The following is a 27,789-nucleotide window of genomic DNA, read 5'->3' as shown; positions in this document are numbered from 1 at the left end:
AAGTCTCATGGAAAGTTTCCTCAATTCACTGATTTTTCTAAAGTACCAGAACATAAAGACACCAAATATACAAGTAGGAAATAATTAAAACAACATTTTAATCTTACAAAAAATCAAATTCAATCATAAGCAGAAATACTAGAGAAGTAATGTTTCTTAGTGTTAACTGATCAACTCATCTAGAACACCACTGTTAAGAATTAAATCATGTACACACACAGTACACACAAACATGTCCATTTTAGAAAGAACAAAAAAAGAGTATATTCCTTCTTGCTACAAGAAACTCAATGAAACTAATGGCTTTCAAGGCAGACAAATTCTGTATGGTTGTTATAAAGAAAGATTTTTCAAGGATACCTTTAAATAACATTGTTTTAAAAGACTAGGAGAACAAATTTGCAAAAATACAGTCTACATACAAGTAGAAGCTAAGTAGAGGCATATTTTCCTTAGCTCAAGATAATGTTTACAATATTTGAGTAGAACTAGTATAAATAGTTCCTCATTTCCTTAGGAACAATTAGCGTTTATTTTTTAAAATGTTTATTTTGAGAGACAGAGTGAGTGCTTGTGCACAGGGGAGGGAGGGAGAGAGAGAGTGAGACAAAGTGAGAGAGAGTATGAGTGAGTGAGTGAGTGAGTGAGAGAGAGAGAGAGAGAGAGAGAGAGAGAGAGAGAGAGAATGAATCCCAAGCAGGCTGGGCGCTGTTAGCACAGAGCCTGACGGGGCTCAGTCTAACTACGGATAAGAACCTGACCTAAGCTGAAATCAAAAACTGGTCACTTAACCAACTGAGCCACCGGGGTACTCCCAATTAATGCTTTACGGAGGAGACTGGAAGGCCCAAATCTTCAGAAAATAAGTACGTCTACAACGATGAAAGGCAATCAGAATCTCAAACAGCGAAATGTTATTTATACCCAGTGGTAGATGTTTAACAACTACTCTCCAAAAGAGAAAAAATCCTGACTTTTAGTATTTACTGATTTCAATGGTATAATCTATGACCGATTTCAAACTTCCAAACGGTCCTCACTGAACACAGAACCGGGAAGAGGCAGGCAACAGCTGACTGATATAGTGTTTCCACTATCCATATACAATGCATGTCAATAACCTCAAAAACACAAAAAAGAGTAAAATGTAATAAAACAACTAGGAAGTGATGAGCTTTGAGAATTTACTACCTATGTTTTAAATATAATTTATTTAATTGTAAGTTTACATAATTTCACTTCAACAGTGGTTGCCAAAATCCTGAGTTTAGCCATCAACTCCAGGAAGAGCTTGTTCCAGAACACCACTGTCATAAAGTTCCCTTTTTAATTCACCCAGTCCTTTGTTGATTTCTCATTTTCCTATTACACTTTTTTGGGTAGATTAGCAAGAAAGTAAGTTGTAATATTCTAATCAGGTTCTCTCAATTATTTCTTCTAAGCCTATGTGAGTGTCCCCTAAGTCCACCTATTCCTGCTGTTTAGTTAAGCAAGCCCCACCCCGCTGCCCCCAAACGTTGAGGGGCTGGTAACATTCATTCACATTTTTCTCCACTCTTCACCACAGAAAAATGAAAGCAATGGCCAGCTGCATTTGCAGCCACATACTTCCCCCAATCCACTCCTTTGACATGACAATTTTTGCCTGATAAAAGCTGTTGAAGTTTCCTAAAAGACTAGCGCAATTTACATTTCCACGAGTATCATTTATATCATTTACAACCCGTATCACCTGTAATGGTATGCTATGACTTTCCTTTCTGCCAATCTGACCAGCATAAAGTGCTATCGCATTACTACTTCAGTTTGTATTTCCCTAGAAAGCAGTCTGGCAAAGTCTACTGAATAATAGAGAATGCTGTTCCAGGAATATAGCGGAACAGTACTGAGATCAACCCTCCTAACAGAAGCAACTCCAAATCCAGGATTAAAAACAAAAAAATCTTAAGAACATTAATGAGCTGGCAAAGAAAGCTACAAATTCTTAGGCCAGAACTGGTTCATGAGATGGAGCCCGGAGTCGGGCTCCACATTGACAGCACAGAGCCTGCTTGGGATTCTCTCTCTCTGCACCACCCCCCAACTCACGTCCTCTCTCTCACATAAACTTAAAAAAGAAACAAACAAGCAAAGAGGGGGGGAAAAAAAGAGACAAACCAAGAAACAGACTTTTTACTATAGAGAACAAGCTGATGATTATATATATTTATATACACATTCATATATATATATATATTCATAGTTACCACAGGGGAAGTGGGGGGGGGCGGTTAAACAGGTAATAGGGATTTAGGGAGGGCACTTGTGATGAGCACAGGGTGATGTGCAATATAGTAATTTAACCTAGCCTAAAACTAACGTAACACCATGTTAACTGGAATTAAAAACTTAAAACAACGAGGTATCGCCTCAGACATCTCAGAATAGCTAAAATCAAACACACAAGAAACAAGTGTTGGCACGGATGGAAAGCTAACTGGTGCAGCCACCGTGGAAAACAGTCGAAGTTCCTCAAAAAGTTAAAAACAGAACTACCCTACGATCCGGTAATTCCACTACTATTTATACAAAGAATATGAAAACACTAATTTGAAAAGATACATGTGCCCGTGTTTATTGCATTATTTACAAGGGCCAAATTATGGAAGAAGCCTGAATGTCCACTGATAGATGAATGGATAAGATGTGATACACACACACCATGGAATAGGATTCCGTCATAAAAAAGAATGAGATTTTGCCCTTTGCAACAACGTGGATGGATCTGGAGGGCACAATGCGAAGTGAAATGAGCCAGCAGAGAAAGACAAATACCATATGATTTCACTCATATGTGGAATTTAAGAAACAACAGAACAAAGGAAAAAAGAGACAAACCAAACTCTTAACTATAGAGAACTGATGGTTACCCCAGGGGAGATTGGGGGGGGGGGGGGAACGAGTGAAATAGGTGAAGGGGATTAAGAGGACACTTATGAAGAGCATTAAGTAGTGTACAGAATTGTTGAATCACTGCATTATACACCCAAAACTAATATAAGACTATGTTAATTATACTGGAATTAAAATTTGAAAAAAATAAAAGTGGTATTTTAAAAGATCAGTATTTTTAATATTTCTGAAATTACATAATTGCAACTATTTAAACATGATAAATCAGGGGTGCCTGGGTGGCGCAGTCGGTTAAGCGTCCGACTTCAGCCAGGTCACGATCTCGCGGTCCGTGAGTTCGAGCCCCGCGTCGGGCTCTGGGCTGATGGCTCAGAGCCTGGAGCCTGTTTCCGATTCTGTGTCTCCCTCTCTCTCTGCCCCTCCCCCGCTCATGCTCTGTCTCTCTCTGTCCCAAAAAAAAAATAAACGTTGAAAAAAAATAAAATAAAATAAATAAAATAAACATGATAAATCAGGTATCAACTTAAAAATGTGCAAGGAGGTAGACAGCTTAAAAAAATTATTAGGGGGATAAAAAAAACCCAAAAAAGTTTGAAGACCACTGCCCTGGAGTACTTGTGAACATGTGCCCCAGGAGTCACAAATAAAAATGTTCATGGCGGCACTGTTTATAATGATGCAAAACTAAAAACGCCTCCAATTCCATCAACAATAAAAATGGATAAATTGTGGTATTCATTCAATGGAATGTGATGGATAAATGAAGTGGAATAAGCTATAGCTCCAGACAATAACATAAGTGATATATACAAATAATGTCACATGTTTAGAATGACTCTATTAATATAATATTCAAAATATTCAAAACCAAGCTTACTGTTGCACATGTTAACTGTGGAGGGATGCCTGAGTGGGAAAGCTATAAAGGAAAACAATGAGAAAATAATAGAAGGGCACATAACAGAAGGGAGATTTTAAGAAACTATGAGTGTTCTACTTCTTAGCATGGGTGGTAATACAGGAAGATTCACTTCATTAGATGCATATGTGTGTTACATACTTTTGTGTATGTAAAATACAATTAATAATAAAAATTATTTTTAAAAATTACCCTTTGATCCAGAAATTCCCACCTGGCAATTTATCCTAGCAATAATGGAATCAAGTATATAAAGAATAAGGATTCTTCTGTATGTAGTAACAAAAACTGGCCAGTAAAAACAGCTGAATAATTTGTCCCATATCCTTACCATGGCCTAAAGCAGTTATTAAAAAGAATGTGATACTAATTGAGGAATTTCCACAGTATTTCAAGTGGGAAAAGATGCAGACAAGCACCCATATAATTCCATTTTCGTAAAACAATGACCACAAAATCCCTATAAACGTGTATTTACTGTATCAATGGATATCAATGGATAGCTTTCAGAAGCTAAACACTGGGTTAGTTTATCTTGCAGAATAAGGTATGGGTGTGGGGGAGAAAAGGGAAAGAAAGCACCCCAAAACTGGGTGTGCACATATACACATGTAGAAAGACATATGCTGACTACTGTACAAAAGTGCCAGTGATTTATTTATCTATCATAGGGAGTGGATTTCCACATTTTTTTTTATGTGTTATTTCAAGTTTTAATAATAGTATACATTATTCTCTTAACAGGCTCCATGCCTGGGGCGGGGCAGGGGCTTGAACTCACGACCCTGAGATTAAGAATCACATGTTCTACCAACTGGCCCAGCCAGGCACCCCAGTATACATTATTTTATGGTCAGGAAACACCAAGGTGGATATTGTCATTTTGGGCAAAGTATTTCTGGGCTCTGGAATAGTTAACATCTATACAAAAAGAGTCCTGGGTAGTCAGTTTATAAAGTAGAGAATAAGTCACATAATGCACCAGGAAAGCTTTTCCCAAGGTGCATGCTACCATCAGTGTTTCTCATGCAGTAATGTGCATACAAATCACCTAGGCATTTTCATAATGCAGATTCTGTTTCCATAAGTCTGAGGTGGGGCCTGAAATTGTTTCTAATAGGAAATGAAATGAACTTCAGAAAAGTTCAGAAAATGAACTTCAATTAGCAAGGTGGTAAGCAATTGTAATGCACCATGCCTTATACTAGGCACTTCTGCAAATATTACATCATTTAAATCTTTATTACAACCTTCTAGAGCAGGTTTAATCATTACCATCTACAAATGACTAAGTTGAAGCTCACAGGGCAGCAGAAAAATACTGACGACAGAGGGAAATAATGCCCCTGGGGTAATTTAGTTAATGAAGCCCCTTTTGGAAGCTTCTTCTATGCTAAACACACTTTTTGCTTTTAAGATACTTTTCTTCCAGTAGGAAAACATCATAATCTAGCAGAGTTCTGAGTTTATACATCAAGGCAAGATGGAAGTGCAAATCACATACAAAAGTGAACACAAGATACAGTTCCTGGACCAGGAGCATCAGCAACACCTGGAAACTCGTTAAAAAAGTGCAAATTCTCGTGTCCCATCCCGAATTTAATTGAATCAAAACTCTGGGGGTAGGAGGGAATCTCAGGCCCACTGAAGTGTGAAAACCACAGATCAATAAAGGATTACTGGGGGGGGGGGGGAGTTACTATGAAATTAATTTGGGAAATGAGGAATTAAAATGAGTTATTCATATTTCTTTACTGCAGACCTTGAATAGGTTACAAACTTGCCTATCTACATACAGAGCTCTTCCTTCCAGGAGAATCTTATGGGAGAAGTGTTCAATAGGATTAAACTGTCAAGGATGCTATCTGAAGTAGGTATTGCTCCTTGGGACCAGAGTGCACTACCCAGAGCCAAGCCAGACAGACTTGAGCGTGAATCTGAACTCTGGAAGTATGAGTAATGGGAGTACAGGAATAGGAACAGAGTAGCCATGGTGGTGACACCACTACCAATTCTCTTCTGTTTATAAAAATTACAGGTGTATTACTGTTGACACAAAGCAATACATAATAGAAAGCAGTGTTCCTACTTGCCAGAGATAACCAACTTTTAATTTACGGATAACACCTCTAGGCCTTTTTTCTTCATTACACATATACACTCATTTAGTAACAAAATTACCAAAACAAGCCACATACCATTTTTATAATCATTTGTTTCCAAGCTATGTCTCCACTAGACTATGTGCTCTTAGGGAACAAAAGTGTCTCTCTCCTTTGCATTCTCAGTACCACAAAACCTATGTAGCCTACTGCAGCAGGTATTAAATATTTAATGATTGAGGGGTGCCTGGACGGTTCAGCCAGTTAAGCATACTACTCTTAGTTTCGGCTCAGGTCATGACCTCGTGGTTTGGGAGTTCGAGCCCCATATCTGCTGCGCTGATAGTGCTGAGCCTGCTTGGGATTCTCGCACTCCTCTCACTCTGCCCCTCCCCTGCTCACGTGCTCTGTATCTCTCTCGCTCTCTCTTTCAAAATAAACTTAAAAAATATTTAATGACTAAGTAAGCAACAAAGAAAAAAATCAGATTATGTATGACGGTAAGAGAACAAGTTTCCTCTACCCCTCAATTTTAAAGTCAGCTAAAACACAAAATATCTAAGCCCTGTGCTACCTTTGCTTCTGAAGTCCACTATCACATTTTCCTATATAGCATAAGGAGTATTTTTCTCTAGTCCCTCCTACATGACACTACTTTTTAAAAATGACTTAAGATGTTCAATATGTGCATACAAAGCAAAAGGATAATGTCAATGGGATGGTAGACAATTTGGTACCCAACAGACCAACTTTTTGTGGAGTAATAAGCTTGTCAAATGTCTCAAATTCCTTTATAGTGCTGGACTCCCAGGGGGAAAACTGCTTTCAGAACACCAAGGAAATGATGCTGAGAGCACAAATTCACCACCACCTCTGAACAAAGTGAAACCACCTCCTTCTCTGAACAAGCAACAGCAGGTAACTTTCTACAAGTACCATCAGGATTCCCTTTAGTGCACTAGCCTGCAAGAGGGCAGTGTCTCCGGGCTGCTGACCTAATCATCTGTTTTTATACTGTACATTTAATTGTCTTTGTGGAACCTCTAATAATGAAAATCGCCTGCACTAGTATATTCAAATTTTTAAAAATGGACACGGCTTTTTATTTAAAAGCCTTATTATTCTTTAGTTTACCTCAGAAAGTGAAATCCAAGAAAATGAAAAATGAAGGTCATAAAGCTAGTTTTATTGACTTCAAGGTAGAACTTGTTCTCACCATAACCTGTGACCCTTCCAAAAATAACATATCAAGAGTGAATGCAGCTAACCATACTCCCGACTTTTAGGAATTTTCGTCAAGCCTGTTTACTAGCTTTTTAAAGCACTCTTCCCCAAGGCGGTACATGCATGCATGCATATGCGCGCGCACGCGCGCGCGCGCGCGCGCGCACACACACACACACACACACACACACACACACACACACACACAGAGGAATATTACTCAGCCATAAAAAGGAATGAGATCTCGCTATCTGCAACACAGATGGACGTAGAGGGTATAATGCTAAGTGAAATAAGCCAGACAGAAAAAGCCAAATTACCATATGATTTCATTTTTATGTGGAATCTAAAAAAAACCAAAAACCAAAAAAAATAAATGGACAAAGAAACAAGCAAAAAACCAGACTCTTAAATACAGAGAACTGGTGGCTGACAGGAGGAGGATGAGGGGATGGGTGAAATGGATAAAGGAGATTAAGAGGTACCAACTCCCAATTATAAAATAAAGTCTTGGTGGGATGCCTGGCTATATCAGTCAGTACAGCGTGTGACTCTTGATCTCAGTGTCCTAAGTTTGAGCCCCATGTCGGGGGCAGAGTTTACTTAAAAACAAATAAAAATAAAATGAAGTCACGGAGATGAAAAGTACAGCACAGAAAATACAGTCAATATTGTGATGGTGTTGTACTGTGACAGATGGTGACTGTACTTACTGTGACGAGCACCAAATAATGTACAGAACTGCTGAGTCATTATGTTGTATGCGTGAAATCTAACACTATGTTAGTTATACTTTAATAAATAATAAATGACTTAACGAGCCAAACTCGTAGAAACAGAGTGGTAGCTGCCAGGGCTGGGTGGTGGAGAAAATGAGATGTTGGTCAAAGGGTGCAAACTTCCAGTTACGAGATGAGTAAGTACAGCATAGTGGCTATTGCTAGTAGTCCTACATTAGAGTTGAAATTTGCTAAGACAGTACATCCGAAATGTTCTCTCCACCAAAAAATTGGTAATTATGTGAGGTGATGAAATGTTAACTTTATCTTGATCATCATTTCACACGTACGTGCATCGAATCGTCACACTGTACACCTTAAATTTACACAATGTTAGGTCAAATTTTATTTTTTTAATATATAAATAAAAACACTCCTCCTCCTAATTACTAAAGGAATCCCCCAGCTGAGGCTCTCCACCCCTGTCCCCTTTCTCCACCCTGAAGGCTACAACAGATGAGCACATCCTTCTCTTCACCAGTCTCCTCTTTGGGGAGTACAGATTTCACATCTGAGAGTGGGGACAGTCCACCTCGCCATCACAATAGCCACAAGAACTCCCTTTGCTGATTCCTCTTGCATAAAGGCTGAATTTCTCTTTGGCCAAGCTGTTATTTTGGAGTACAGGTGAGTTGTACACAAAACTTAATATGAGACCTGACTCATTTATACTTATTGGACTCGTATGAAAACAAAAACAAGTTACAGGCGTAAAGAAAATTATGCCTGGCCATTGTCTATTGAATTTTTTAAAGTTTACTTATTTATTGTGACAGAGAGAGGAGAGAGCAGGTGGGGGAGGAGCAGAGAGAGAGGGAGAGAAAAAGAATCCCAAGCAGGCTCTGCACGGCCTGACGCAGGGCTCAAACTCACAAACCCTGAGATCATGACCTGAACCAAAGTCAGATGCTCAACTGACTGAACCACCCAAGGTGCCCCCTGAATTTTTAAAAAAGTTTTATACTAAACCAAAAACATAGTGAAGTTCCAACTCTCAAGTTTTTGTTCAACCACTTCCCTACTTGAAAAATACTGACCCTAAAAATAAAGTTCCCTGAACTTTGTCCTTCTCCTGAGAATTGACAATTTGCAAATAAATCAACCACTATATCCTGCTTTGCTATAGTGAATACCATCTAAAACATTTAATGGCATCCAAAAACTTTGCCAATCAGATAACTGAAAGAATATACCAAGTAGGGATAAATTTAAGCATTAGTTTTTTCAAGTTAAGTTTATCTTGAATTTTAAGATATTTACACAATCATGCTTTCTACTACATATCCATCGAGTACTTAGCATATTGTTAGTTTCGGTGTGCACACATTACAGAGTTGTACAGCAAGTGGGGATGGAGTAGCATGAAGGGACAGAGCAGGATAATGGCAGCAGTTAGGGAAGAATTGCATGCATCTTTCCAAGGTCTTCCATTTCTAACTTACTTTACAATTGCCCCAAACCCTCAACGTCAAAGAGGACTTGCTGTATGACTCCATTTATATGTAGTTCAAGAACAGGCAAAACTAATCAGTGAATGTAGAAATAGGTAATATTAATCAGCCTCTTGGAAGCAGGGTGAGAATGACTGGGAAGGAGCATAAGAGAACCTTCCAGGGTGAAGAAAATGTTCTCTACTCTGATGGCGTGTTAATGTATTTGTCACTGTATTTGTCAAAACTCTTCAAACCGCACATTTAGAATCTGTGCATTCCAACGTATGCAAATTAACCCTACGTTCTTAAGGAAAAAAAAGTAGTTACTTCCTTTCCACAAAGAGGTCTGTCAAAGAAGTGACAACTCTGCTTTCAATCATTCAAGAGACTAGATCTGATGATCACTGCATTTTTTTGTTACTGGTTTTTTGTAAACCCGTCCACTCATTGTCATTGCTTCATGTATACAGCCTAATCCCTGGAATCATGTTAGGTTACATGGCAAAGTGGAATTAAGGTTGCTAATCACTGATCTTAAAATAGAGAGATAATCCTAGATTATCTGGGTAGGCCCAACTCAATTACAAGGGTCCTTAAAATATGGAAATGAGGCAGAAGAGTCAAAACCAGAGAGAGGTCAGCATGCGAAAACCTGGCCCAATACTGTTCCCTTTGAAGACAGAGGAAGGGGTCCTAAGCCAAGAAATGCAGGTGGTCTCTGGATGCTAGAAAGAGACAAGGAAACAGGTACTCCCTCAGAACCTCCAGAAGCAGCCTACAAACACCTTGGTTTCAAACCAGTGGGACCCATTTTGTACCTCTAACCTCCACAGCTGTAATAAACTTGTGTGGTTTTAAGTCATTAGGCTGGTGGTAATTTGTTACAACATCCATAGGAAACTAATCCATAGGATGGAATGAAAAAAAAGCAATGACCTGATTCAGAGTCATTATGATTTATACAACTTAAAAGCCAAATTTCTTTACATCTCAGAGCCTCAGTTTTCTCATTTATGAAACAGGGAAACTATGTTCTCTGCATCTTACAAAGATGCTTATATAATTTACTTGAAAATATAGAGGGTATCCCCTGACCCCCACCCCACGTGCTGCCTGTGTCCAGGTTCTCCCTCCTGCCCCTCCAATGAAATAAAGCCTCCTACCCCCCAAAAAACAGAGTATATGTAAATATGTTTTTATCAACTATAAAATGTCTACAGATGTGAGCTAGTAAATATTATTACACAAGATCAATATTAACAAGGTAACCCTCATGCTGGGATATAAAGATATATTCAATATGTTGTATATACATATACAATTAAGAGTTCTATAAACAAGGCTTCGTTGATATTTATTGAACTATGTATTCCTGAAAGTTTTAAGTCAAAAAAATCATTTAAATTTCTAAGAAATCTCTTCAATGGTAAATAAATAAATAAATAAAGTTAGCTCTGCACCCAACATGGGGCTTCAACTCATGACCCCAAGATCAAAAGGTGCATGCCCGGGGCTCCTGGGTGGCTCAGTCAGTTGAATACACAACTTCAGCTCAGGTCAGGATCTCTTGGTTCAAGGATTCAAGTCCCTAGTTGGGTTCTATGCTGACAGCTCAGAACCTGGAGCCTGCTTTGGATTTTGTATCTCCCTCTCTGCCCCTCCCCTGCTCATCCTCTGTTTCTGTCTCTCTCAAAAATAAATAAACATTAAAAAAAATTTTTTTAAACAGTTGCATGCTCTACTAAGCCAGCCAGGTGTGCCTTCAACGGTAAAATTAAAACACATTTTTTAAAAGTTTATTCACTCAGGGAGAGAAAGTGCAAGGGGGGGGGGAGAGGGAGAGAGAGGGGGAAAGAGGGGGAGACAGGGAGAGAGAGAAGGAGAGAGAGAGGGAGGGAGGGAGAGAGGGAGGGAGGGAGAGAGGGAGGGGGGAGAGAGAGAGGGAGGGGGGGAGAGAGAGAGGGAGGGGGGAGAGAGAGAGGGAGGGGGGAGAGAGAGAGGGAGGGGGGAGAGACAGAGGGAGGGGGGAGAGAGAGAGGGAGGGGGGAGAGACAGAGGGAGGGGGGAAGAGAGAGAGAGGGAGGGGGAAGAGAGAGGGAGGGGGGAAGAGAGAGGGAGGGGGGAAGAGAGAGGGAGGGGGGAAGAGAGAGGGAGGGGGGAAGAGAGAGGGAGGGGGGAAGAGAGAGGGAGGGGGGAAGAGAGGGAGGGGGGAAGAGAGAAGGAGGGGGGAAAGAGAGAGGGAGGGGGGAAAGAGAGGGAGGGGGGAAGAGAGAGGGCGGGGGGAAAGAGAGAGGGCGGGGGGAAGAGAGAGAGAGGGAGGGGGAAGAGAGAGGGAGGGGGGGAAGAGAGAGGGAGGGGGGGAAGAGAGAGGGAGGGGGGAAGAGAGAGGGAGGGGGGGAAGAGAGGGAGGGGGGGAAGAGAGGGAGGGGGGGAAGAGAGAGGGAGGGGGGAAGAGAGAGGGGGGGGGAAGAGAGAGGGAGGGAGGGAGGGGAAATCCCAAGCAGGTGCCACACTGTCATCACAAAGCCCAACGCAGGGCTTGAACTCATGAACCATGACACATGACCTGAGCGGAAGTCAGAAGCCCAACCCACTGAACCACCCAGGCGCCCCTCAATGGTAAAATTTTAAAAGAACTAAGTCTTCTACTACATACTTCTCATTCCATAAAGAACACATCACATAGCAATTTATAAGGATACTATACATATAATAAATTATTAGAATAGAGAATTTAGTATTTATAGAATTATGTCAGAGTTATGGTCAATTTTACATCACCTTTAATAAAACAGAAGAGGAGGGGCACCTGGGTGGCGCAGTCGGTTAAGCGTCCGACTTCAGCCAGGTCACGATCTCGCGGTCCGTGAGTTCCAGCCCCGCATCAGGCTCTGGGCTGATGGCTCAGAGCCTGGACCCTGTTTCCGATTCTGTGTCTCCCTCTCTCTCTGCCCCTCCCCCGTTCATGCTCTGTCTCTCTCTGTCTTAAAAATAAATAAACGTTGGAAAAAAAAAAAATTTAAAAAAAACAGAAGAGGAATGATCTGGATAAATACCATTCACACAATTTTTAAAAAATTAGTTATTACCTTTGGACTTCTCTCATCATACTGCCACAATACATATTCTCCCTCTTCTTTCCATTCTTCATTACTTTTAAAGAGTTTAAATGTTCCCAAATAATGGGACAGACACAAATGGGGGCCTATATAATTTAAATCCCTATGAAACTAGCTCTAATATATCTAAGATAGCTAAAAATCACTCCCCAAAATCTTGCCATTACTAAAGGCCCTTTCTTCTTCACTTATAGGAAACGAGAGCTTAGCATTTTAATAATTTAAATTCATAACCCTGTGCCATTAGAATTGACACAATAAATCTAATTCATAAAAATTTAAGTCAATAACCTGAGAGGAAATATTTAAAACATATAAACAACCCAAAACTAATTTGTAGAATATATAATGAACTACAAATCAATATAAATAAAATAGATGACAACATAACAGAAAAATGAACAAAGTCAATGAGTAGGCAATTCAAAAAAGAAATATACGTGGCTAATAATATATGGAAAAATGCTCATTTTCACTAGCAATCAGGAAATGCACATCAAAAGTTTTCATCAAGTGAAATGAAGGAAAAATAGCATCTCATACCAGAAAAGCTATGGAAAATTTAGTATTGTCATATATGGTACAAAGCAGATTACTAACGCCTCTGAGAGGGAGTTTCAATATTTATTAAAAATTAGAGTGTGTATACCATTCAATCAGAAAATTCTACTTCTAGGTGTCTGTCTGGTCTTTGTTCCTAGGTTCCTGGCACAGAGCTTCTGAAACTCTTGGAATTTCCCAAGTGATAAGAATGTCTTCACTATTCACAAGCCCCCTCGGTGACATGTGACTTCATGCTACTGAGACAATTCAGAATGGGGGCTAGTCACCAGAAAGACCAACCCTGTGAGTGAAGGCGTGAGGGGCAATGAGCCAGGCAACCTCTAGGGAGGAAAGAGGGTCAGAGATTAAGCTAATCATATGGCCAATATTTAACCAACCATACCTACGCAATAAAACCCAAATAAAAAGGGACACCTGGTTTGGGGGAGCTTTCTAGTTTGTGAACACACAGTCGTGGTAGGAGGGTAAGGGGAAAGCAGGAAAGCACTGTGTTCACGATCCTCCCAGACCTCACACCGTGTCTCTATTTGGCTGCTCCTACTTTATATCCTTTATAATAAAACTATAGTCCCATGTATAGCATTTTCCTGAGTACCATGAGTTACTCTAGTGAATTCCCAAACCTGAACAGTCATGGGACCTTCCCCTGCCACCCCAGTTCCTCCAAATTTGTAGTCAGCTGATCAGAAGTACAGATGGCCTGGGAACCCCAAAAGGTAACTGAATCTGAAGTGAGGGCAGTCTTCAGACAGTGCCCTTAAACCTGGAGTCTGACATTAATTCCAGAGGGCTGATGTTTGAGAAAGATCCATACATGTGCACATATTCATAAAGGTGTTTTTTTACAACACTGGTGAAGTGTAAACGTCCTAAACGCTTACCGACAGAAGAAGGGTTAAACTATAGTATATATGCAGATTATGGAATAGTAAGTATGCGGCAGTTACAGAAGAGTTACACTCATATGTCCTCCCACATAAAAAGTTCCTAAACCCATTAAAGAGAAAAAAACAGGTTTCAGAAGATAGTACGCCCCCGCTGGTCTTGTCAATAAGCTCTACCACAAAATTTCATACAAATGAAACCGTTTTTCTCCAAGTATGTGAATCAATTTACCAAAAAGTTAGGAAGTACACATACAAAACAATCATAATAGTGACATCTGGGGAGTGAATGCATCACCAGGGGAGTGAAAGTGACTTTCATTTTATCTGAACCGTCAAAATTTCATAAAAATGGATTCATATTTCTTAGGCAATTAAAAAAAAAAGAGGACTTCCAGTTAAAGACAATTGCCTAAACATATTTATCAGCCTCTGCTCAGTTCAAACATCCTACTAAAATCTTTAAGAATGTATTTTTTTCAAGGAAATAAGCCTATAAAAGATAGAGGGGATAAAAGGGTTATCGTTAGACTACAGAAAGAAAAGCAGTGGCAACTTTCATCACAGAACTAGGAAAGCAGAAAAGCAACCAGATTTACAGCAGCCACATGAAGTGGCAGGCGCGAGAAAAGGACTAAAAAGAGAGTTACTCCAAGTCTCTTTCCAGTTGTCCTCCCTGACTTGCAGCAACTAGGCAGCTATCCCATCCCAACCCTGGCATTAGACTGGAGGTTTGTTATTTGGAGGGAGAAAAGTTTCTGGACTTGGGGACAACAGGAATAGTGACATGCAGAGGTCCCTACTGATAACGAATATGAAAATTAAGTGAAAAGTACCACACTGAGTGTTAACAGTCCTGACTTTCTTCTCCTCTGCTCCTAGAATAGAGGTATAAAAAAGTGCATCCTCCAGGCCAGAGAGAGAGGGAGGGAGGGAGGGAGGGAGGGAGGGAGGGAGGGAGAGAAGCCACTCTGGAAAATATGACCAATTCAAGAGAAAAAGACACTAATTCTTAGGAATTTCTTAACTCCTAAGAAAAAGGGCACAGATAACCCTAGGTGTTCAGACAGCTTCCAATCAGCTTTTTAGTGCTTTAAAAATGAGTGAATAACCAACCAACGATCACCAAACATTTGAAGAAAGAACCCAATGAAAGACTGAAGTCAAACAGAAAAGGCAACTGGGAAGAAACTGAGTAATTGGGAGGGTAAAAAAAGCATATGCATACACACAAACACATGTCATTAATAGTCTTAGGAAAAGATGTTGTACCAACAAAACACAAACAAAATGTATGAAAAAATTCACAAAAAACTCTCGGAAATTTTAAAAGATTACAGAAACAGACAAAAATCAACTAAAGGGTTAGAAGATAAAAGCTGGGGGGAAAAATCCCCCCTAAAGAACAAAAAGATATAAAAAAGATAAGGCAAAGGATCACTCTATATCCAACACTGAAATAATGAGAAAAGAAAATGGTGGAAGAAATAATCACAGAAATAATTTTTAAAAACTACCCAAAATGAAAGACCAGAGTTAGCAGATTGAAAGGACCTACCAAATATGCAGTGCATGAACACAGAACCATTCCAACACATGTAATATCGTCTTCCCACTTAATGCTATTTTGCATTGTGTTTCTATCATTTGCCACTGAAAAAGTCTTAAAACTCTATGACCACAATGCAACACTTCTAGGGAACACTAGAAATAACAAAAGGGCAGTAAGAACAACAGTAAATTTCCCACCAAAACACGTTAAAGCCACACTTTAACTCCTCGCTAAAAGAAAAAAAAATCTAAATGTAGTGAACAAAGGGCACCTGGGTGGCTCAGTCAGTTAAGTGACCAACTCTTGGATTTTGGCTCAGGTCACGATCTCATCGTTCATGAGATTGAATCTGCATCAGGCTCCGCGCTGACAGCACAGAACCTGCTTGGGATTCTCTCTCTCCCTCTCTGTGCCATTATCCCATGCATACTCCTTCTCAAGATAAATAAACTTAAAAACTAATAAATAAATGTAGTGAACAAAATTATTTCTCAAGGGAGTTCATTTAATGACAGTGAAAATACTAAGTATGTAAAGCTATGGGAAGTGACTACTTATATGTACCAAGGGGGTAATCATTGCCTTACTGTTTTTATCATTAAAAAAAGAACAAATGAAAAATAAAATGAACTAAGAAACTTGGCTGGCTCTGGTAGAGCACACAACCCTTGATCTCAAGGTCGTGAATTCTACACTGGGTGTAGAGCTTACTTAAAAAAAAAATTAGGGGTGCCTGGGTGGCTCAGTTGGTTAAGCATCTGACTTCAGCTCAGGTCATAATCTCACAGCTTGTGAGTTTGAGCCCCGCATAGGGCTCTCTGCTGACAGCTCGGAGCCTGGAGCCTGTTTCAGATTCTGTGTCTCCCTCTCTCTCTGCCCCTCCCCCACTAGCATTCTGTCTCTCAAAAATAATAAAACATTAAATTTTTAAAGATTTTTTTTTTTCCAACGTTTATTTATTTTTGGGACAGAGAGAGACAGAGCATGAACGGGGGAGGGGCAGAGAGAGAGGGAGACACAGAATCGGAAACAGGCTCCAGGCTCTGAGCCATCAGCCCAGAGCCCCACGCGGGGCTCGAACTCACGGACCGCGAGATCGTGACCTGGCTGAAGTCGGACGCTTAACCGACTGCGCCACCCAGGCACCCCATTAAACAAATTTTTAAAAAAAAATAAAATTTAAGAAAAGCTAGGAGAAAGAGCAAAATTAACTTTACAAAATGAGAAAGAAAAGAATACTAATGAAATTTAAAAATCAATAATAGGGGCGCCTGGGTGGCTCAGTCGGTTGGGCTTCCAATTTCGGCTCAAGTCATGATCTCATGGGCCGTGGGTTCGAGCCCCGCATCAGGCTCTGTGCTGACAGCTCAGAGCCTGGAGCCTGTTTCGGATTCTGTGTCTCCCTCTCTCTGACCCTCCCCCATTCATGCTCTGTCTCTCTGTCTCAAAAATAAATAAACGTTAAAAAAAAATTTTAAAAAAAATCAATAATAAAAGTGGTAAAATTTATTCAAACCAAAAGCTGGTTCTTTGAAATGAATTACATGTAATAACTCACTATGCACAGTATATGGTTTATTTTTCTCAGCTCATATGTATACAAATAGAATTGACACATTATCACAGACTAATCAGAATTCAAACAAAAATTAGGATATACAAGATGTCAGAATTCATTAAATTCAAATGATGGAATGTACTTATTCTTTTTTGATACACTAAATTTATTATTAAAAAACGGGCACTGAACACAATAATGACTGACAGACATTACTCAAAATTCACTTTAAGTATTAAAAAACCTCACTGGAGTTTTCATGGGGAGAAAAAAAAAAAAAATCAGATAGTCCTGAAATTATACCTTGCTTGAAGAAGCAGCCCTTTCCAAAGGGCAATTCAGCAATAAACATCAAATGCCTTGAACAAATGCATACCTTTGGTTCAAACAATGCCACATCTCTGATAAATTTTTAAGAAGTGACTGGAGAAACATAAAACATTTGTGAGTCAGGGTTCTGACAGCAATAGTACACGGTGACAGCGCCCACTGCAAACAAACTGTATAAAACCCCAGCTCCTCTCTCACTCTCCCTCCTTCGCATATCTGGTTGGTAAGAACAGGAAGGACATCAAGAATCTGGCCAGTCCACACCGCCTCCAGCGCTACCACCCTGGCCCAAGCCACTGTTATCTGCTGCCCTGATTTTTTTTAACTCCTTACCTGAGTCTTGCCCTCCAGCATCCACTCTCACATCGTGGCCGGAGTAATCCTCTAAAGCCCAAGTATGGGGGGGGGCACTGGGGGACCCAGTCAGTTAGGCTTAGGCATCTGACTTCAGCTCAGGTCATGATCTCATGGTTTGAGTTCAAGCCCTGTGTCACTCTTGCTGCTGTTAGCGAAGAGCCTGCTTCAGATTCTGTCTCCCTCTCTCTTTGCCTCTCCCCTGTGCATGCGTCCTCGCTCTCAAAAATAAACATAAAAAAAATATTTTTTAAGCCCAAGTCCAGTTATGTCAATCTTCTGCTCAAAAAACTCTCAAATGCCTCCCTATCTCTCCCTAAAACAAAAGTCAAAACACCAGGTCAGTGGTTACAAGACATTTTAGGATTCTGTCCTACCCAACCCCTCTCTGCTCTCACCTACAACCCTCTGCACTCCAAATATACTGGTTTCACAGCTGTTCCCAGGACACATCAGGTACATTCATTTCTCAGGGCCTTTCTAGAAATTGTTCCTTCTGCCTGGGTATGCTTTTCTCCTAGAGATCCTTCATGGCTTGCTCCCTCCCCTTGGTTTGAATGTCAACCTTGTCAGTGAGGTGATCTCCAAAACATTATTTAAAACAGGGGCAAGCCTCCACCCCACAATCTCTATCCACCTTCCCACTCCATTTTTCCCCATTGCATTCAACACCCTCTGACACACTATGTTTTTACTTGTTTACTGTCTCCCTAGAGTAGAAAATAAGGTACCTGAAAGCAGGGACATGTGTTTTATTTCTTCACTTCTGTATCCCTAGGACAGTGAATGGCAAAATAGGTTCTCATTAAATGTTTATGGATTGAATTTTGGAACCCTGAGCAGTCATTAAAAACCACGTTATAAAAAATTCAAAGTGATGGAAGAAACTGATGAAGTGGAAACAGGGTGTTATCAAAGAATATCAAACCCATATATCAAAGAAGAAATCACAAGAGAAATTAAGCAATATTTTTAACTCCAAGGTAAAACCACTTCACAATTTGCAGGATTCACCTAAAGCAACTCTCAGAGGGAAATGTGTAGCCTTACAATCTTACATTAGAACATGAGAAAAGTTTAAAATGAAAAGTATAGAATGAATGTTCCAAAAACATGTATATGAAAAAGTAGACATCGACATTTTCTTCTAGTTATTTCTGGTGGCAAGATTACAAGTGATTTGCTATTTCTTTTGTGTGTTTTTCAGTATTTTCTGATTTTTTCTAATCAATATTATTTTTATAATAAAAAAATATTTCAATCAACTTCTTTTCCTTGGGTTCAATTCTAATGGCTGTTTCTCCTACTCTGCTTATCTCTTAAAATTCTTGTTCCCCAGGCCTCCATGCTTGCTCCTCAATTTATATTCATCCCATAGTAATTTTCTCCATTTTTTGGCTTCACTTACAATCTGATTATTTCTCAAGTTTTTGTAATGTTCTACATTAGTGACGTTCCAACTGCTTAAAGGATACTTCTAAATGGAACTCCTATAACCACGCAAAATTTAAGCAGGCCTAAAAGAACGAATCATTTCCTAAAATTTCTTCTTTCCTTTTTTAATATTGGTTAATGACATCACTATGCATCCAGGCTCTCAATCCTATTGGTTCTACCTTAGAAATCTTAATCAAATCCAACTTTTCCTCTCCTTCACCAATGCCATAATTTCAATTTAGGCATCTTCCACCAATCAGTCTAAAAGAGTCCTAGCCTGGGGCACGTGGGTGGCTCAGCTGAGCTTTCGATTCTTGATTTCAGCTCAGGTCATGATCCCAGGTAGTGAGATGGAGTCCTGGGTTGGGCTCTGAGCTGAGTGAGGAGGCTGCTTAAGATTCTCTCTCTCCCCCACTTGCCTGTTCACGTGCTCTCTGAAATAAAAAAAATTTAAAGAGTCCTCCTAGCTTATCTTCCTGCTACCTCTCCCCTCCTAACAACCAACTTAATCATGATTAGCAATGTCATAAACAGTGTCACAGACTGCACACTGCAGTACTCAGGAAGGTTGCCATCCATATCAACTATGATAGGAGTGTTGCTACTTTAAAACTTGGTTGGTTCGGTAAAACAAAGGCACAGCACTATAAAATCCTTCAACAAATGGTCCAAACCGAGTTTTCCAGTTTCATGCTCTTATCAGTCCTCCTTACACACTACAATCCAAACCTTTCAGTGTACACTATCAAAATCCAAGGCTTTGTGGATTCTTTAGTCTATAGCGTCTCCCCTGCATACAACTTCTAAACCTTTCAAAATACAGTTCAGGTGTTACCTTCCTCTGTGAAGTATTCCTTACCTGAGACAACATACCTTACAAAGCATTTTGTAATAGTCTTATTATGGCACTTGTTACAATATGTAATAATCTCAAATTCAACTGGGACCTGAGCAAGCACAAGAGAGGCCAGGTTTGTACCCCTGACAACTACAATGCCAGCCCTTAAAAAGAAAAAAGAAAAAAATTATGTTTACTAAAGCAACATTTACCACATTCATTATTACAACTTTTCTAAAGTAAATAAAAAATGAATTTAAAAATAAAGTTAGAACAGTTCCATCTTTAACTGGCCAAACGAAGTCTATAACCAAAGGTGGTTACACTTTACGATGGTCACATATGATCTCTGCCTTTTGAAATTTACACCTGTCATTCCCTCCCCTTGAGTCTGAGCAGGGCCTATGACTTCTAACCAGTGGAAGCAGTAAAGCAACGGGCTGTGTGTGATTACACGCACGGATTTACGTAAGAGTATAGCATCAGTTCATCTTGCTAGACTTTCTCCTTTGCTGGCTTTGAAGAAGCAAGCTGCCATGAGCTTAGCAACCATGAGGAAATCAATTTTACCAACCAGAGGGGGCTTGAAAGTAGATGCTATCCCAGTCGAGTCTTGAAAAAACAACCCAGTCCTAGCATACCTTTATTGCAGTCTTGCAAAAGAACCACGCTAAATTGAACCCAGATTCCTGACCTATAGAAACCGTGAGATAATAAATATGCATTGTTTTGGTCAGCAAAATTTACAGTAATTTGGGGCATCTGGTTGGCTCAGCCAGTTAAGCACCCGACCCTTGATTTTGGCTCAGGTCATGATCCCAGGATCGAGGGATCAAGCCCTTCTTTGTCAGGCTCTGCATTGAGTGTGGAGCCTGTTTTATCTCCCTCCCTCTGCCCCCTCTCCCCTGCTTGCACTCTAAAATTTAAAAAAAAAGGGGGGGTTCCTGGGGGCTCAGTTGGTTGAGTGTCCAACTTCAACTCAGGTCATGATCTCGCGGTTCATGGGTTTGAGCCCCACGTTGGGCTCTGTACTGACAGCCTGAGCCTGGAGCCTGCTTCTGATTCTGTGTCTTCCTCTCTCTCTGCCCCTCCCATGCTTGCACTCTGTCTCTAAAATATAAAAAAATGTAATAAAAAAAAAAATTATAGTAATTTGTTAATAAGGAGCACGGAAAACATAATGAGAACCTAAGGTATTTCTGAACCCTTTGTTGTTTACACAAAAGACATGTTTTCCCCAATTTCTAAACACTTAAACAAGTACAGAACAAATTTAAATCATCAGTTAATACCAGTCAAGTGCATGCATAATTAAAACATTTAATTTTTAAATTAAAATACTTTGCTACATAAAACTTTGCCTGTATTTCTTTTTTTTAACCAACTTACTAATATACCCAATTGTACATATACCCAGTATATGCAATAAGTATAATATTAAGGCAATTCTCCTTATAAACACAGAATAAATAATCAATACTTTAAAAGCTAGTATCTAGGGGAGCCTGGGTGGCTCAGTCAGTTAAGCATACAACTTTAGCTCAGGTCTTAATCTCATGGTTCGTGAGTTCAAGTCTTGCATTGGCCTCTGCTGTCAGCACAGAGCCTGTGTGGGATTCTCTATCCCCCTCTCTCTCTGGCCCTCCCCCCTCCCGAAAATAAACATTAAAAAAAGCTGGTATCTAATGACACTGGTAACCAAAAAACAAATAAGAACCCATTTACTAGTTACCAGGCAAAGCAATCAAATTGGAGGGGGCTGGGGACTTGCTGGAGGCACCATCCTTAGTGAAACAACTGTCTTTGCAGCCAGCAAAGCATCGGAGGTACTTAGGTCAGACAGCTTTCCTATCAGATGATGCCCGGTGCAACACAAACCACCCCTCCCTCCAGCCCATCTTCTACCCTGCAGTCAAGAGAAGTTTCCAGGGGAAAAAGTAATAAAATAAAGCTGGAGGTAGAAGAGAGGAGGGAAAAAAAGAACTGTCAAAATATTCCCGTGCTCCCTTCGGCAGTCCCTATACTAAAACTGGAATGATACAGACAAGATTAGCATGGCCCCTGCACAAGGATGACACTCAAAATATTCCCAATGCAGAAACTTCTAGGTCAGAGTCCACACTTTAGCAAAGCATACAATGCAAGGTATCTTCTACGGTGTTTAAAGACACGTGGGATTACAAGTGAGAAACACTGGGCCACCTAGGTGGCTTAGTAGATTCAGCCTCCAACTCTTGATTTCTTAGGCTCAGGTCATGATCTCACATGGTTTATGAGATCGAGCCCTACAAGTCAGGTTCTGCACAGACAGTGCCCAGCCTGTTTGGGATTTTCTCTCCCTCTCTCTGCCCCTCCCCCACTCATGCTTTCTCGAAAACATTTTAAAAAAGAAATCCTTAAAAAAAAAAATGTGAAAAAATATATTAACCACCAGAGTTCTTGTTCTTTTGAGAAGTGACAGAGGTGGTAGTTTTAAGTGTAATTTTGCTTAGGAAAAAGCACATATTTCTATTCTGCCACACTGCACGAAGATTTTCAATTGAATAAAATTCAGCAAAGGAAGATTAATCACAATATCCCAAATTCAAACATTTTTGGCACTAGATAACTGGTAAGAATGAGAACAATTCAGTAACAACTAATGAAGATAATCAACTACCTTAAAAACCTTCACCTATCTTGAAGATTAAGAGAAACAAATCTGCCTGGAAATACAGGTTTTATTTAACATATTCGTGTTAAGAGATAACATACACTCCAACATAAGGAAGCAAGTTTCCTCAGGAACAGGAGGCGCCTGAATTACAGACTACTGAAACACTCAAGGACACAACTCAAGCCAATTAGAAGGCCAAAAGCAATTGAGTACCACCAGTTAATTGTCCAGATTAATTCATTTTACATGGTCACTTCTAGGTGCATGGATAGGTTCTAACAGAAGCCCACATGATTTCTCCAGAAATAATCTCCATTCACTGGTATATTTGTATACTCCAATTTTCCTTCCCCATCCTTGCTGGATCATTAAAGACTACTATTCTACCACTCACAATAATTGATTTTAAGTTTATTTATTTTGATGGGGGGGGGGGGAGAGAGAGGGAAAAGGAGGGAGAGGCAGAGAGAGAATCCCAAACAGGCTACGTACTGTCAGCACACAGCCTGACACCGGGCTCGATCCCATGAACCTTGAGATCATGACTTCAGCAGAGATCAAGAGCCAGATGCTTAACCCACTGAACCACCCAGGTGCCCCCATAATAACTGATTTTATGAACACCAGCAACTTAATAGGGAAAATGTAGACAAAAAGCCGAAAAAATCCTAAAATGCCACCAAGGCTTTTAAATTATTGGCCTATATATCAGTGAAGACCTGTTTTAAAACAAACATGATAGCCAAGAGAAGGCTTTTGTTCATTTTAATAGTATTAAACTCAGCAGTCATAAAACAAAAGAAACATCCTTCAGTTCTAGGGAATTTCTGTAAATTAAAGTATCTGGATTAAGCACCTCTCTTCAGGTTTTCTCCAGAGAGAAATAAGAAAGTATACATAGCTAAAATGCACATTCAAAACATAAAACCAACAGAGAAAACTTCATGCAATTTGGTTATTCATTATGACGAAACTAGTAACAATTCAACCTGTTAGACTAATATTTAAAAAAAAAAAGTGGTACCGTTTAGATTTTCCTTTTCCATAAATCACATGACATCCTAAAAGAGAGTAACAATTTTGAATCTTATTAGCACTGTATTTTCTCATTAGGAATAATGTAAACATCAATTAAAATAAGTTTTATAAAATTACAGCAAAACTTCACACTAATTCAGAAATAATTCCTTTTCTCAATTTTCAGAGGGCCTTACTTTATATACACCCAAACATCTGTACAACCTGTAACTGAATAAACACATTAATACCATAATACATACTAAGAAATTAAGTCAAAATGAAGTATAATCAAGTCTAATTTTTAAAATAAGGTTCATCATCTGAAAAAAACATAAAAAGAAGATAAGATTCATCTGGTTTCCTAAATCTCAGGATGAGGAAAATCCTGCTTCTATTAAATCTCCCTGATGAACCTATCCACTGAAATAGAAGCAAAAAATCTCATGAAATCAAATGCCACTACAAAGATGTGTTTCTGCATAAGTGTGCTCCATCCACTTGTCTTAACTAGGATTCAAGGTAGTGGCATACTGATTTGTTCCTACCATACAATAGAAGCAAGTAATTTCTCTGATCCCCTTCCAGGCTCTCTCAACTGGGGTTCCTCATCTAAACTACCAAGCACAGATAATTTGACCTTTTTCTCCAATTTCCCAAGAATGATACATAACTAGAATCGTTCTAAATGCATAGTAGAAAAAACTGAATTAGCTGCATACATCAGAGAACTTAGGCCATTAGGATGCCATTCTGTATACAGACCTGGAAGAAATACTGCCACAACAAGTTCCACAGTGTTACTGTGTTATTCGGCTCCAGTCATCCTAACCCCCAAGGTATTTAAAAACAAACAAAAAAACAAAACTAGGTGCACAAAACAAAACTAGGAACTTCAACAAGATAAATTTGCTTTACTTCTACTTTTAGGAACCAGGTCTTTTCATTTGCTAATTTACTATGAATTAATAGCAATAGCATGAATGTCAACTACCTTCCCCTGCTCTAAATGGAAGGGGTTTTTTTGTTTTTTTTCTTTTTTGAGAAAATAAACCCATACAGATCTACTGACTCTTTGTTAAAGGAAATTACCAGCTCGTAAAAAAGAGATAGTAATCAGTACATTAAAGAAATGAGATATTAATTTGACAGGCTTTTTCGTATTCCTTTAGCAAGCTTTTAAATACATTTTTTGATGATCATAACTGCTAAATGCAGTTGCTTTTTCACTTTAAGATTTTTTTTAACTTTTTTTTTTTAATGTTGATTTTTGAGACAGAAAGAGACAGAGCATGAGCAGGGAAGGGGCAGAGAGAGGGAGACACAGAATCCGAAACAGGCTCCAGGCTCTGAACTGTCAGCCCAGAGCCCGACGCTGGGCTTGAACTCACGAACCATGAGATCATGACCTGAGCCGAAGTCAGATGCCCAACCGACTGAGCCACCCAGGTGGCCCTAACTTTTAAAGTTTATCTATTTAACTTTGAGAGAGAGACAGAGACAAGGAGAAAGAGAATCCCAAGCAGGCTCCACACCATCAGCGCAGAGCCCAACACGGGGCTGGAACCCACAAACTGTGTGAGATCATGACTTGAGCTGAAATCAAGAGGCAGATGCTTAAACACCTGTGCCACCCAGGTGCTCTTTAATCTCCCATTCTCAAGAAACTCTTGTTACTCCTCAATGTAGTGACTACAGCCGTGTTAATTACGATCAAACTAACCTTCAACTATGTTAATTATGATCAAGCCACAGTAAGGACGGCACTAGTTCTTTTTCTCAAAAAAGGAAAAGCTTTTAATGGCCCAATTTTAGGAAATGTCAGTATTTCTACTTATGTATCAAAATTATAAAGGTAGGTAAAGAGTTATTCTATATTGAATGTGCAAAGCAGCATTAAAAACATGGAAAAAACTAAACATGACATTCTCGTTTTCAATTATGCTACCATGAATATTGATAGTACAGAACATTAGGGCAGATAAATAACATTATTGAACATTCCACTTCAACTCAAATCTCTCACATTTGGAAACATGAATAAAAGGGCCACAAAAATGGAGGGGATAGTGTTTTCACTGTTCTAGCTGCGCTCACTCGTGAACATAATGCAATGATATGGGGAGGTTTATCTTCTATAGTCAGCATCTCTAATCAGATTAAACTTCAATTTCTTTTCATGAACTGGGAAGGAAGGGGTTTCTTGATTCATTTACTGTATTAACCGTTTTGAGGTAAAGTAAATCACCACTGAACACACGAGGCGGCCAAACTCCGTTTCCTCAGATCAAGTGCACCCTTCCTCTGTTTCTACACAAAAGCACATCATTTCGCTATTAAAAATGTCCATTTCTCACAAGCGACTCTTCTTGAACTCTTGTCAACACTGCTTTTCCGAAGCACCTCGGCTCTTACTGCATCTTTTGGGCAGAGTCCTGATACTCAGCCTCTCTTTAAGAAACTGGTTTCAATGTTTAAAATGCCCTCCTCCTCCAAAGTAAGAGGAGCTCGCATTAACCATTACCTAAAGTCGCAGTTCACTGGAGTCAAAAATGCATTTTTTTCATCACACATTCAACCCATTCAACTGCTCGCAGTAGGTGTGGCTACTGACATAGACTTAAGAATTACAGTTTTATATTAACAGCCAGTCCAAAGGAGAGAACTCCCTCCTTTTCCAAATACTCCCACGTTCCTTGGAGACCCTTTGACTCTTGGCCTTTAGAAAACGCTCACCACTTGGGTCCCCAGTTAGCACTACGTTTGGCAATGGGTCTTCCGCTCACTTCCTGATACTAAAAAGCCACAAGCACGAGGGCTGCAGGGTCGGTTTGTTTCAAAAACAATCTTTGCTCCCTGCACCCCAAGGGGAAAACGTGTGCCTCCTCTGCTGGGGACCCACTCTGAGGCGGGGGTGCACCCAGTGTCTAAAACCCAAAGCCCAGGGCGCAGCGGGAGCGGCGCCGCCAGGGTTAAGCGGCGCTTTTCCTCCCCAGAGGGGCGAGCGGGCCGCGAGGCAAAGCCGCGGCGCTCAGGCTGAAGGAGAAAAGGAGAAGGGTAAAAACCCAGCGCGGCCGCGGCCCACGTGCCGCCCGCGGGAGGCAGGGAACCGGGGAGCCGGAGAGGGGAGGGAGCCGTACCTCCAAACATGTGCGGCGAGAGGTGAGCTGGTAAGGAGCCGATCACCAGGCGCGGTCCGCCGGGGCCCCCGCCCGCCGGCCGGTCCCTGCTGCCGCCGCCGTCCTCGGGGCTGCTGTGCACCGAGTCCTGCGAGCCGTACGGGCCGCTGCTGCTGTTGGGGATGTTGAAGGAGGACTGCGCCGCGCGGGCCGCCGACGCCACGCTCCCCCCGGCCCCGCCGAGGGAGCGGCTGCGCGGGGCCGCCGAGGCCGCCGCGGCGCCGCCCGAGGCGCTGGGCTGGTGCGCGCCGGACACCTGAGCCGGAAACCTCCCCGGGGCCGCGGCCCGCGCCCCTCCGCCGCCGCCGCCGCCACCGCCCGCGGTCCCATTGGCCCCTCCGCTGCTGCTGGAAGGTAGATCCGAGCCCGAGTAGGCGCGAGTGCGGCCGTTAGCAGCGGCCGGGCCGCTCTGCTTGGCGCCCATGTCCGCCCAGCCCCGGGCCGGGCCCGCGCGCGGCGCCCGGAGCGCCGGGAGGGCGGGAGCGAGCGCAGGAACGAGCGGGAAGGGCCGAGGCGCCGCGACCCGCGCAAGAAGAAGCCCGCACGTCCAGGACCGCCGCCCCGCGCCCCGAAGGGCGGTAGGCGCCCGGCGCGCTCTTGTGCTCGGGGGCGGCGGGCGAGACCGGTGGCCTGCGGGAGGTCGCAGGAAACGAGGAGAGGCGGAGAGGAAGGAGGTCGGGCTGCGGCGGACGCCGCTCTCTAGCTCCGGCGGGAGGGGCGGCTCAGGTGGCTGTGCGGCTGCCGCTGGTTTCGGTTCTGGTGCTCCGGGACGGGCCGCTGCCGCTCTCTGCCGCCGCCGCCGCGCTCTGCGCCCGGGGCCTCGGTACCGCCTCCTCCCGGGCGGCCGCAACTACCGCCGCCATCCTCCCGCTCACACGGCGGCTCGCGGGTGAGTGGGAGGCGCCCGCCCAGACTCCGCCGGGGCCACCTTCCCTCCTCCCCCAGCCACCCA

The 27,789-nt window shown here is 41.3% G+C and overlaps 1 protein-coding gene and 1 non-coding gene across 2 annotated transcripts in view; one reads left to right on the top strand and one right to left on the bottom strand.

Moving 5' to 3' along the window:
- ZNRF2 (zinc and ring finger 2) overlaps positions 1-27,309 on the bottom strand; it is a 102,104-nt gene extending 74,795 nt beyond the window's left edge. Inside the window, exon 1 of the mRNA XM_047094852.1 lies at positions 26,799-27,309. Within this exon, the coding sequence (XP_046950808.1) occupies positions 26,799-27,261 (463 nt within the window). The 5' untranslated portion in view covers positions 27,262-27,309. The remainder of the gene's footprint in view (positions 1-26,798) is intronic.
- LOC124525196 (U6 spliceosomal RNA) lies at positions 21,985-22,092 on the top strand. The gene has a single exon (XR_006965419.1). It is a non-coding gene; the product is annotated as a U6 spliceosomal RNA (small nuclear RNA).
- Positions 27,310-27,789: the final 480 nt, after the last annotated feature.

This window comes from Lynx rufus, unplaced genomic scaffold (assembly GCF_022079265.1).
Source record: "Lynx rufus isolate CCGP_SWC_20201006 ecotype Redwood Valley unplaced genomic scaffold, mLynRuf1.p SCAF_4, whole genome shotgun sequence".
Classification (NCBI taxonomy): domain Eukaryota; kingdom Metazoa; phylum Chordata; class Mammalia; order Carnivora; family Felidae; genus Lynx; species Lynx rufus.
Note: the sequence above shows the minus strand (reverse complement) of the source record. Positions and strands in the feature narration are given on the sequence as shown.